The sequence below is a fragment of the Vulpes vulpes genome, chromosome 2, assembly GCF_048418805.1.
Source record: "Vulpes vulpes isolate BD-2025 chromosome 2, VulVul3, whole genome shotgun sequence".
NCBI classification, from domain to species: domain Eukaryota; kingdom Metazoa; phylum Chordata; class Mammalia; order Carnivora; family Canidae; genus Vulpes; species Vulpes vulpes.
In genome coordinates this window covers 58480180-58492939 of record NC_132781.1, presented here as the reverse complement: position 1 = coordinate 58492939, position 12760 = coordinate 58480180, and the positions used below count along the sequence as shown (strand labels likewise).

The following is a 12760-nucleotide window of genomic DNA, read 5'->3' as shown; positions in this document are numbered from 1 at the left end:
CAAAAGGCAGAGAGCCAGAGCTCTAGAAACCTGCAAAAATTGGCTAAGCCTGCAGTCTTCATTTCTTTAAGTTGAGCATCTTCAAAGTCTAGAATTCTAACTGTAGGGCACAGCAGCTGCCACTGCAGATCTGATCCTCTCCGCTTTTGGCAGCTCTCAACTTGAGATTCTAGCAAAAGAATTTTTCAAGTTGCTATTATTGCCTGTCATGGATTTATAAATATTGTGCACTATCTGCTGTGGCATGGCTCTCATGGGACGCCAGAGCATGCCAAATGCATAACAGAATGAAAAACAGTTTCTATTCTTCAAATAAATGCTAATTTTTTTTAACTGTGCTCACACGATGTGTTTGGTGACCAACTTCAATAGTACAGAATATGTATCAGAGAGGGGGGAAAAAAGCTGATTGTCTTTTCCAGCAGCATTCAGCTGCTACTTTCATTAAGCTTGTTTAATTAGATTCCAGATGCTAATTTGCAAGTCGATACCAGAGGGTGCAGGACAGTTTGCCTTTGAATCGTCTCCCTGTGATGTGAGGGTCCTGCCGCACACCACTACCCTTCAGCGGCCCTCACACGCTATTCTGACAATTAGTGCAAAGAGGGGACAGTATTGATCTTGACAGACTAAATATTAATCTTCTACCCGTTTTAATGAATTATAATCTTCAAGAGTTTAAATTTCTCACTGGGCCCAATGAAAACATTCCTTCTTACAAAAAAAAAAAATAGGATGGATGGAAGACAAACCTAAGTTATCTGATAGATTCCCTTAATTCTCTCCCCACCCTAAAATCAAATCTGTTTTTATGTGAGCAATTTTAGCAATTTTCAAGATACATACCCTCACAAAGCTAACACCGTTATATCCAGGTATTCTGGTCAAATTCCTTATACTAAACTGGAAAATGGACTCAAAAGGCCACAGTGTGGTTATCACTAATTTGCTGTCTGGCTAGCCCATGGGTAATAACCAAGATCAGGGGCTTAATTCTTATACCAGCTTTAACAATAGGAAAAAAAAAAATCTGGGGTAGTGGCTCCATGTGATCCATCATCACAAAAACAACAACAACAACAACAACAACAACAACAACAACAAAAAACCCAACCGAAACCCTCTAATATAACTGACCCCTTGTTGTCAGGTCAACTCAACATTTCAAAACCCACTACTCTGCTAATATATAGCAAATAAGCACCTTTGCTGATAAAAATAAAGTGGGAGATTTATCACAATACAATTTTTTTATGCCTTCATTTCTATCACTGCTGAGTACTATGAATAGTAAAGGTGAAGTTATCAAACTGTATCAATAAAAGGATCTGGGAAGGACTAAAGTTGCTTTTGACACCTCTTTATCTACTCGGCTCGATAAATACTGGTTGAACACCTCCTCCGCAGCAGTTACCATGCTAGGTGTAAGGAAAGAGGAAGGAAGCAGCACAGTTCCTGCCCTCGGAGGACTTCCAGGCTAATAGCAAGGAGAGAAACAACAAAATGAAAATGGCCAGACCACTGAAGGCAGTGTCAGGGTCACAACCGGGTGAGGAATTTTAAAGACTGTAAGGTCTCTTAAACTCACATGGTTAGCTGGCAGTTTCCTCTGCAACCTTGAACCAGAGCTTTTACCTGAGGCAAGTCATTGGCTCAGATAACTTGAAACAGCAGACGCCTCTCTTAGCCATTCATGAATCCCAGCTGGGTTTCACCGTTCTGCTTTTTGGCCTATAATCTCCCAATGAGCATTTGCCCTTTGCTCCATCTTCGTGTCGACTGTGTACTTAATGGGGGTGTTTGCTCTGCTGACTCTGCCCCAACGCTGTATATTACTTGAGAAGTGTAGTAGTTATCTTCCTCCATTATCTCAAAAAAAAAAAAATGTTCAGCACTTTCCAGATTGGAAGAAGAGAAAGTCCCCTCCATTTCCCAGGTGGTTTTCGATGACTCAGATTTTGCTGTAGCACAGGGCTATCCTGTCTAAACTCAACAAACACATACTGAACATGAGTTGAAGAACAGAGATGATTTTATGGCCTCTGCCCTCAAAGATCTCCCTCTATCAAGGGCAACTGAGGGAGATACCGCCAAAAATAGCCATCAAACAATGGGATACATGTATACGATGGAAGACAAGAGCACAAATAAATGAAGCAACTAAGGGCACTGCCGGCTGACGCCAGCAGCAAGAAGGAGTCCATGACAAGCAAGTACATCCTGTATTCAAACAATAGCAAGAAGGGCTGTGGTGGAGCAGGATGCAGCCCCACATTTCCCAAAGTTTAATACTCATACTCCTGGGCGTGCACAAGATTGGTGATACATGAATACGTTTGTTATCCACATGAATAGTATGCACTCATGTTCTTGTAGCTCAGGAAAAAATAACCAATGCATCACACCCAGGATTTCATAGATATAAACTATATTTAAAAACTAAATTAGGGGGATCCCTGGGTGGCTCAGTGGTTTCGCGCCTGCCTTTGGCCCAGGGCGCGATCCTGGAGTCCCGGGATCGAGTCCCGCGTCGGGTTCCTGGCATGGAGCCTGCTTCTCCCTCTGCCTGTATCTCTGCCTCTCTCTCTCTCTCTATGTCTATCATAAATAAATAAATCTTTAAATAAATAAATAAATAAATAAATAAATAAATAAATAAATAAATAAATAAATAAATAAATAAAAGGGGCAGCTCTGGTGGCTCGGTGGTTTAGCGCCTCCTTCAGCCCAGGGCGTGATCCTGGAGACCCAGGATCGAGTCCCACGTCGGGCTCCCTGCATGGAGCCTGATTCTCCCTCTGCCTGTGTCTCTGCCTCTCTCTCTCTCTCTCTCTCATGAATAAATAAATAAAATCTTTAAAAAAAAAAAACTTAATTAAAAAAAAAAAACTAAATTTAACCTAAAATGCTGAACTAAAACATTTGTAGGGAAGAGAAAGGGAACAGACAAGAAATGAATTACAAATGCCAAGATCTGGGATCCCTGGGTGGCGCAGCGGTTTGGCGCCTGCCTTTGGCCCAGGGCGCGATCCTGGAGACCCGGGATCGAATCCCACGTCGGGCTCCCGGTGCATGGAGCCTGCTTCTCCCTCTACCTGTGTCTCTGCCTCTCTCTCTCTCTCTCTCTCTCTCTCTGTGTGACTATCATAAATAAATAAAAATTAAAAAAAAAAAAAGATTAAAAAAAAAATGCCAAGATCTAACTGTACAGTTAAGATCTGTGCATTTTATTACATGTACATGATATCACAATCTGTAAAATAGTGAATTAAACAATTTTTTTCAAGAAAAATAATACAGGTGTCAATATGGCAGAAACCTTAAATGTGATGTGTAAATGACAAGTTCAAGAAACAATGCCATCCTAGCCCTGCCCAATGGAAATATATGAGTCACATACATAGTTTTAAATTTTCTAGTACCTACATTTGAAAAAGTAAAAATAGGGGTGGCCTGGTTACTCAGTTAAGTGTCTGACTCATGGATTTAGCTCAGGTTGTTATCTTGGGGTCATGAAATCAAGCCCCACATTGGGCTCCTTGCTCAGTGCAGTGTCTACTGGAGATTCTCTCTCCTCTCCCTCTGCTGCTCCCCCTGCTCATGCTTATTCTCTATCACAAGTGAATAGATCTTTAATAAATAAATAAATAGGGGGGGATGGGGTAACTAGGTGACAGGCACTAAGGAGGGCACTTGCTGGGATTAGCACTGGGTGTTATACTATATGTTGGCAAATTGAATTTAAATAATACTTAAAAATAAATAAATAAATAAATAAATAAATAAATAAATAAATAAATAAGAAATTAAATTATAATGTTATTTAACCCAACGTGCTTAAAGTAGCATTGCTTCAATATGCAATGAATACACATATTATTAACGAAATATATATATTATTTTTTTAAAGATGTATTTATTTTAGAGAGAGAGCATGTGCAAGTGTAGACACTGTGCGGGGGGGGGGGGAGGGGGGTGGCAGGTAGGGACAGAGGGAGAAGGAGAAAGAATCCCAAGCTGACTCCCCACTGAGCGTGGAGCCCAACACATGGCTCAATCTCACAACTGTGAGACCATGACCTGAGCCAAAACCAAGAGTCAGACACTTAACCAAATGAGCCACAGGTGCCACAATGAAATATATTTTTTTAATTTTTTGTACTAAGTCTTTAAAACCTGGCATGCATTTTCTATTTATTTACAGTGCTCTCAAGTCAGACTAGACACATTCAAATGCTCAATAGCTACATGTGTTGCTGGCTACCATGCTGGACTACGTAGCTAAAGATAATGAGAACACAGTACAGGTTTCTAAAGGAGATGGGGGCTTTCATTCCATAAATACTGCAGTCTAGGGCCAGTACTTCCAAGGCACAAGTTTAGATAAAGACAAACAGATCGAAAGACAGAAAGGCGAGGGGGTGGTGGTGGGGTGGGACTATGAACTCTAATTGATTTAACAAAAAAGCCAAGAGTTTGTTCACTGAGTCTGAACTAAAAATTACTGTTTGGTGAAGAATACCTAATTATGATAGCCTAAAATCTCCTTTCCTATGCAGTTCTGTGTAAAGTGTGCAGCGGCTACTATCCTGGCAATCCACATAAGACCGGAGAGGCAGCAATGCTCTCCTGGGTGAGACATGTCCAAAATCCTTTCTCACACTGGAAGGAAATAAGCAATATCAAAAGAGGCAAGAAAGAAAAGTCTTAGAGGGCTTCTTGTCACAGAAAGACAGAAAGTCAGCCTGGAAAGAAGGAAAATAAAGTTGGGAAACCTGAAACCAAAACGTCTCCAACAAGTTCTATGCAAATACAGTGCTGGAAAGGACACCTTGCCAAATTCTCTTTTATAACAAAGAAATCACTAGAACTCATCCTCTCAGCTTCTCCAGCCAGTCTCAGCCTCCCAATGAAAGCGCATCATTTAATATTCCCCAAAAGACGGGATCCCTGGGTGGCGCAGTGGTTTGACGCCTGCCTTTGGCCCAGGGCACGATCCTGGAGACCTGGGATCGAATCCCACATCGGGCTCCCAGTGCATGGAGCCTGCTTCTCCCTCTGCCCGTGTCTCTGCCTCTCTCTCTCTCTCTCTTTCTCTCTCTCTCTCTCTCCCTCTGTGACTATCATAAATAAATAAAAATTTTAAAAAAAAAATTCCCCAAAAGACAGCAAGATGGCCAGGTGTTAGTTGCATGGTCTTTACAATAAATTCTGTTGTTATCTACTAACGTCCCTTTAGATTTTTTAAAGAATTCTCTCCCGTCAGTTGTTACACTATTATTTGCCTTCTATGCACACTTAAAGTCACTGCACTGGAGAGGGAGGTACTACATTCTCTATAATAGTGATTTTGCTCATGGTCAGTCTGTGCCAAGTTTCAACCACTTCCGTGACCAAAACCAGTCACCTGAAATTGTAAAATTAATTAGTAGATCAATCTGAAATGGGAATTTGGTCAGGCTGTTTCAAGGTCTCACAGATAATACAAAACTCAAGTGGTATGAGTTGCACATAAAATCCACCTAAAGAACACATTCTTCAGACTGATATCACACATTTTACTGAAGACATGATCACATTTCCCTTTACTTCCTCAAATCACATCAATATTAAATTCATGGCCTTTGAATCACTTTAAATCCAAACTCTGAATAATATAAAATTACTTTAGCAGAGTGTTAAGTCACTTCTAATATACCTCATGCTTTCAACTTTTTCAGCAATTCTCATTTTTCTCTAACATATGGAGGTTCCAATCAATTGGAAATAGACAAAGCTTTCAAGAAAATTTGAGAAGACTAATGTGGTTTAAAGGAGGGCTTGACATTACTGAGATGATTTTCTAAACAAAAATCGTCAGTCCTTCTCCCTATACCTTAGTTAGTTCTACTGGATTTGTAAAGCCTCGGGAACTCCTCTCCTTTAGTCTAAACACTGGGAGATCTTTTTTTCTTTTTCTTTTTAAGTGACCTGGTACATCTTATTTTTTCTCTGCACTTAAAAACCCCAAAAAGAAAATAATGCTGAAACGAGAATAAATTTTCACACTGAGAAATGAGAACAGAATCCTAATCTCATTTATAGTTGATACCTGGACCTGTTTACTATTCTCAATTGGAGAAAGACACTATTATTTTTACTATAAAATACCTAGCTAAATCCTATCTTTAGTCATATATTTTAACTCTGGCGTATGTCCAAGAAAGGAGAGAAATCGAGCCATCAGTGACCAAGTCACTTACGTGTGCTAACCTCATGTACCAAGGGCATAGAGGCTTCTGGCAGGAGACCCCTGTCCTGGTCGGGCAACATTCACAGCCCAACATCCTCTGGCTCTCAGGGCACGTGGCCTAAACCTAAAGGGCAGAGAGAGCTCCAGAGTTCCAATGACAGCTGGTGCTCCAATGACAATGAGCTAGTGGAAGAACAAAAATTTTTAAATATGTAATCTCCTCCAAAGATGATTAGGCATAAAGCATTGTCAAAAAGTAGTTCCCAGAGACTGGTACCTAAACAAAACAATACTGCAAAGGCAGAAACAGCAGATGCCTACATATTAAAGAATAGGGTAAACCACTCATAAATAGCCTATTAATTGTTGAAAACCAGTTGCTACACCCCAACACAAAATTAACTATCAAAAAAAAACAAGAGCAGATAATGAAGGCTGACTTCAGGACCTCTGTGCCCACAAGCTGGCTGAGCAGCAGGGATAAAGCACAGCAGAGGAATAATGTGGTACCATGAAGTATCCGAGAATACTGAACACTCCTTTGAAAGTGACAATGGAAGATCTGTGGGTTTGTTCTTGGAGATTTAGAGGGTGGGAAGGATGCTTAATGGCGGGGGGGTGAGATGGGGGGAGCACATCAATCACTCAAGCAGACAGGTGGGATGCCATTCAGAAGGTACCACTCTCCCCTACCACCAAAAAAAATATAATAAAGGATCTCTTATAAATATATTTGAGACACCAGATCTGTCGCCCTCTGAGAATAGTCACACAATCCTGTCCCCATCTTCTGCCAGATGCAGAATCCATAGAGATATTTTAGGCTGTCCCCATTTTCAGACCAGGTCTGTGTGACATGCAAAGACATACATCGTTTCTCCATTCTCAGTGAAAAACAAAAAATTGCGTCATTTTCAGATACTGTGATACAGAAAGCTTAGTGCACAAGAAAACATTCCACGTTGCAGCAGCATCCATGGCCAAGAATATTCCCAGACAGCCCAAAGGCCAGAGCAAAATGCTGAACAGTTGGGGGAGGGCATAGCAGGGCCACTTCAAAATGAAGCTTCCCAACCAACTGGTCTTCTTAGCAAACACAGTTATCTGTGCCAAAGAGCATTTCAACCAACAACAGTGCTGTACAAACTTTGGAGGAATTGGCAATCAATTTGTAAATGTCCGACATACAGCTGGAAAAACACGTGACAAGAGAATAAAACTGCAGAGACTTACATACCTCCATATCTGGCCTAAACTTATCTTCAAACACAGCCATTGCTGCCAAGGAACCAGAACCTGAAAGAAAAAGATGCATTTTTAGTGTATCTACCAACTCCCAGCTTCTACATCTCAAGTTTACTTCCAGGCAGCAAAAATGGCAAAACGCATCCAATGTCTCACTCAAGCAGAGTGTAAATATTAATCCTTTTAGGGCCACATAAACCAGGTAAACAATGCTTCTCAAAAGCCTGAAGTCACACTTACCACTGTCTCAGGTAAACTTGCAACTGGCCCTACTTTCACTCCTGACAGGCGTTATTGTAAATTATTCACAATAAAATGCTGAAGCATGAAAATGAGGTGATGGAAAATTTGTATTTTTTCAAAAAGTGAATGCCACGTAATTTCATACATGCTATGCCGTGAGTCTGGTGCTCCACAACTGTGCCTTGGCAGGCTGCTGGGTATAGCGCTAAATACCAAGCCAGTGAGAAAGAATAGATTGCTTTAATGAGCTGGCCCTGGTCGAGTCACCTTGACTCACGGGAAAGCGACTACAGCACCAGCAATGGTAATAGGACTGCGTGCAAGCTGCAGCCACCGGGTTATTCCGGCTTCAACTGTAAAACACTTTATTATGTGGCATTTATTTGGAGCTATTATTTTTAGTTCGTACTTTGAAGAGTAACAGCTGAGTAGACAAAATGACAGACAAAGAAACAAAATTTATTATCACAATAGCAAATGGCTGAAAGGTTACGCTGCATAGATATTAACAGACAGCAGATTTCTCCCTACAAAAGTAGGATATAAAGGCGTTACAAATAAGTGTGGGCTCCCTTTGAATGGATGTAAAAGGCAGCTCAGCACTATTTGAAAATTTAAACTTGCTTTGTTCAGAAACCAGAGAATCTTTAGAAAACCATCATCTTGTCTTTACAGGGTCCTGGCAATATTTCAGGATACTCTACTTTTGGAGAGAGGATAGAGTTGCCCACAATTTTTTACTCCAATTAGAAGATTTTTTTGGCATTTATTACTTTTTAACTTGTTTTGCATAACACTATCTATTTAGCTAGGTCACAGGGAAAACCATATTTTCTATTTAAAATGATTTGTGTACATCGCTTGACCACCTCAATGGTTTTAGCAAAGGAAAAAGGCAGCGATTAAACAGTTTCAAATGAGGTGTCCTGCTGATTTTATCAAGTCTGCTGAATGTATAATGAAAAAGGAGAAGCTGACAGCCACACTGCATTGAGAAAATACAGACTACCTTATCTGAACCATTTAAGGAGGTCCAATTATAGATCAAATTTAAAGGGTAGAAACAGCAGATTTACAGACACAAATCAATGAACATGGTAATCCCGATGAATATGACAGATACTCCTGTTATGGAATATTGCTGTGGTTGAGGATCATTACCTTCACAGCACCAGATACATCACATCTAAAGCAGTGGGAAGCGTCAAGTATAGACTGGTATTACAAGCAATGACTATTCATTTAGGCTTGGGAGCAAAAGGCAGCCCCATTTTCCCCTCTTACCATTTTTTCTCCTTTAAAAAAAAGAAAAGAAAATCTAAAGAGATATTAAAATATCTCTTTTGGTAAGGAGATAGATATTAAACAGCTATAAAACCAGTGCACCCCAAAAAAACCGGCATATAAGCAAGAGCAAATTCACCAAAGCCAAACCTCTCAATTTCGTTAATAAACGTGTCCTCGAAAATCTGAAAATAAGAGTCAAAGTCCACCAACATTTTATGAGTCACACATTTACTCTGAGATTCAGGGATCAAGAGGGAAAAGTAAGCCAAGTTTCTGCTCTAAGGCACAGGTGAGAACCAGTCTTAGACTTAGTTAAAAAAAAAAGAAAAAAAAAAGCTGGTTTGGTGTGGAAAACAAAGGACAGCTGTCATGAAGAAACAAGAAAACTGCAAATACGGAAAGCTCAGGAAAAAATACTTCTAGATAGAAAATGCTCCTGCAGAGCACCCAACAGTAGGCTGGCCTTATCCATTGTGGTCCAAGAATTTCCCTCCAAAGAGTAAAGGGCAAATGTACCAAAGGCCTGAAATAAATGTTAAAACAAGACAGGGGAGGGCAGGTAACCTAAGAGCTAATAGCTTTGTGGAAAACTGTAATAAATTATTTTAAAAGAAAAAAAACCAAGCTTACCAAAAAAAAGACATTTTTCCTTGAAAGTTATTAGCCCTGTTTTAACTCTGAGGCCATCTTTTCTTTGGCAGTTCACCATAAAGTTAATTTTACTATTTTTCCTGGGCACATATACTTCCTTCTGCTTAGCTTCATCTAATATTTTAAGAAGTGAAAAATATTTCCCCCCAATATAGTAATTCTTCCCTTATCAAAACAAATTTTTCTTTCCTGCTTAGAAATAATGCTTAACAGACAAAACTTCTGTAAGTGGAAATTATGTACTAAATCTAAACTCTTGAAACAAAAAGTGTCTCTCCAGTGTGGGGATGCTTCTCACACTATCAGAGACTAATTTTTTTCTTTAAGAGCTGGAAGGTGCAGGCCAGGTAAACATAGAAAGAACACTGGAGTCTATTGTGGACATGTAATACATTGTATTTCTGCTTCCCCTTTCCAACAAACACTCCAACCTATACAGCACGGACAGAGTGTCCAGAACTTTTTCTGGAAAGCACAAGCCTGCTAAACTGCCTCATTCTCCTGTTCTTGAGATCAAAGATAAGCAGACTCCAAATACACTTGAAAAGAAAGGGAAATTCAACATTAATAACAATTTCTAAATCACTTGCAAATTAGCTCCTACTCCCAGCTTTTTAGGAAAGGAGGACTCTGGCGCCCCCTTTTCAGAAATACGTGGAAGTGCTAGGAGATAGAGTAGCTCTGGCTTGTCAACAGGTCTCCAGGAAACCCTGAACGTGTGTCTACTTAGAACGCTGAAGTCAGAATTTCAAATATGACTGCAACTACCCAAAGTGGCAAGAGAACAAGATGCAAATCCTCACATAATTTAAAGGCAATGCAACTGGGGAAAAAGAAAAAAGATGGTAAACTCAATGAGACCAATAGTCTTTAGTAACTGTATTCAGGTTTTCTAGATTTTGTTTCAGTGCCATTTAAAACTGTATACAGTATATCACCTGACTAATGCCACACTAGTATAGCAGCCATGAGACCTACAAAATGTTTAGATATTATATCCCATTTTTAAGCCACAATAATGCCCTGAGACTTTCCATGATTTCAGCATCAACCAACCCAGCCTGGCACATTCAAAAAAAAAAGTCTTCTGAGGGAATATTTACCCTGATCCTCTATTCCAAAAACAAAGTCACCTTAGACAACAGAACTCCTTGGCTTCCCATAAAGGAATAAATGAATAGAAAAGCCAGGGGACAGTGAACAAGGACCTCTGCTTCAGATGGCAGGCATGTCAGGTGAAGGAAATGATATCAGAGGGAATATGCTTTCCACAAATGCAGGATGAGCTCTAGGAACAAAGGGTGTGGAGGCCTGCCCTCAAAGAGCTTATCTAATGGTGGGAGGAGAAGGCAGTCAAAGAGGAAGAAACCAGGGCATTTTACTGAGCACCCACCACATGCCACCCATCACGTTAGGCCATTTAGTCATCCCACTGAAGTGATACAGCTTCTTGTCTAGCCTTACAGAACTAAGAAGTACAGGGCAGGAGTCCTGTCTCAGGTGTGACTAGAGACACTCTCTCATACCACAATAGTTCAGAGCAGACATGCATGACCTTCCATGACTTGACCCCCTCCTCACACTTGACACCTAACACAAAACTGGCAATTTCCTAAATTACACCATTTCAAGCCAACCCCACCTTAACACAGACCATGCCCTCTGCCCCACTGACAGTCCACAGAACTCCTAGCCAGCTTCAAACCCCAGCTGAGAGGTTACTTCTTCCCATAAGACTTCCCTGACCAACCCCTCACCACAGGTTTGTCACTCTTCTCTCCGCAACATGTCCATATTTTCATATCTGCAGTCTGGGGCACACAGCACGAAATAGAAGTGCTGAATTAAGCTGGGCTGATCTCAGGACAACTGTCCCAATGATGGAATTGGGGAAAAGTCTGAGCTGGCCCTTAAGAAGTGATGATAGCGGTAAATGCCCTGATAAGGCGGAAAAGAACATTTATGGCCTAACTTAACATCCTGGGATGAATATAAGACAAACTCAAGTGTGAAGCCAAGTTCAATGTTCAAAAAGAAAAAAAGGCTTTAAACCCACAAAACCATGTCATACTCTATGTCATAGTCTGGTCCAAACCTCTGTGATACCACAGGAGTAAAATGCCCTCCATGGGTTCTTGCATTTTACTGCCACCACCTCATTTCATCAGTAGTTTTCATGTAGCTGATCCTTAGCAACCTCCACCAAGTCTGCCTTTTTCAGCCCACCCACAGTGGCTGAGTAGCTAGTGTTGCTTCCAGACAAAGTTCTTTAAAACAGAAAAAAGAGGTGCAATCAGTGACCACTATTTAAAAAGATGGTGTAAAAAAATAATAAATAAATAAATAAATAAATAAATAAATAAAAGAAAGAAAGAAAGATAGATAAATAGATAGATAGATAGATAGATAGATAGATAGATAGATGATGGTGCAAGACACAGTAGTGGCTACTTGGCTAATCTACAGGCTCACCTCTGTACCCACTGTCCTTCCTGAGCTCACTGTCTACCTCCTCCCTGCCTAACCACTCCGGACTCCCAACCTGGGCTGTGGAGAGAGACAGGGATGAGGGAAGAATATACAACTCAACCCTCTTGCACCCGAGGGGGCCAGGAGCTGCTCTGCACTTCCCGATCCACTGCAGCCACCAGGTGGATACCACTTCACCCCAGCTACTCCTGTTTGGTGGCCATTAAAAGAATTTCTCCCACAACAGATGCCCTCTGGAGTCCTAAAAAGCAGGTCTGCTCCCCATCTCTAACTGTCAGGGCCTGACTCACTTCAAGATGACAGTGGGGGCCATCCACACTGCTAACCTCCAGGAGAAGGGGGTCCCAGGCAAAAATGCCACAAGGGGCCACAGCTCCAGCCAATCTTTTATTTTTTTTTTAAGATTTTATTTATTTATTAGAGAGAGAGAGAGAGAGAGGCAGAGACACAGGCAGAGGGAGAAGCAGGCTCCATGTAGGGAGCCCGATGTGGGACTCCATCCCGGGTCCCCAGGATCATGCCCTGGGCCAAACCGCCAAGCCACCAGGGCTGCCCTCCAGCCAATCTTTTAAAATGAAGTATCTGCTCTTATTAATAGCAGGCCACTGGCTT

The 12760-nt window shown here is 41.0% G+C and overlaps 1 protein-coding gene across 1 annotated transcript in view; it reads right to left on the bottom strand.

Annotated features, from left to right (window-relative positions):
* PSMB7 (proteasome 20S subunit beta 7) overlaps nt 1-12760 on the bottom strand; it is a 64004-nt gene that overhangs the window by 23665 nt on the left and 27579 nt on the right. The window contains exon 6 of the mRNA XM_072748646.1: nt 7470-7528. Within this exon, the coding sequence (XP_072604747.1) occupies nt 7470-7528 (59 nt within the window). The remainder of the gene's footprint in view (nt 1-7469; nt 7529-12760) is intronic.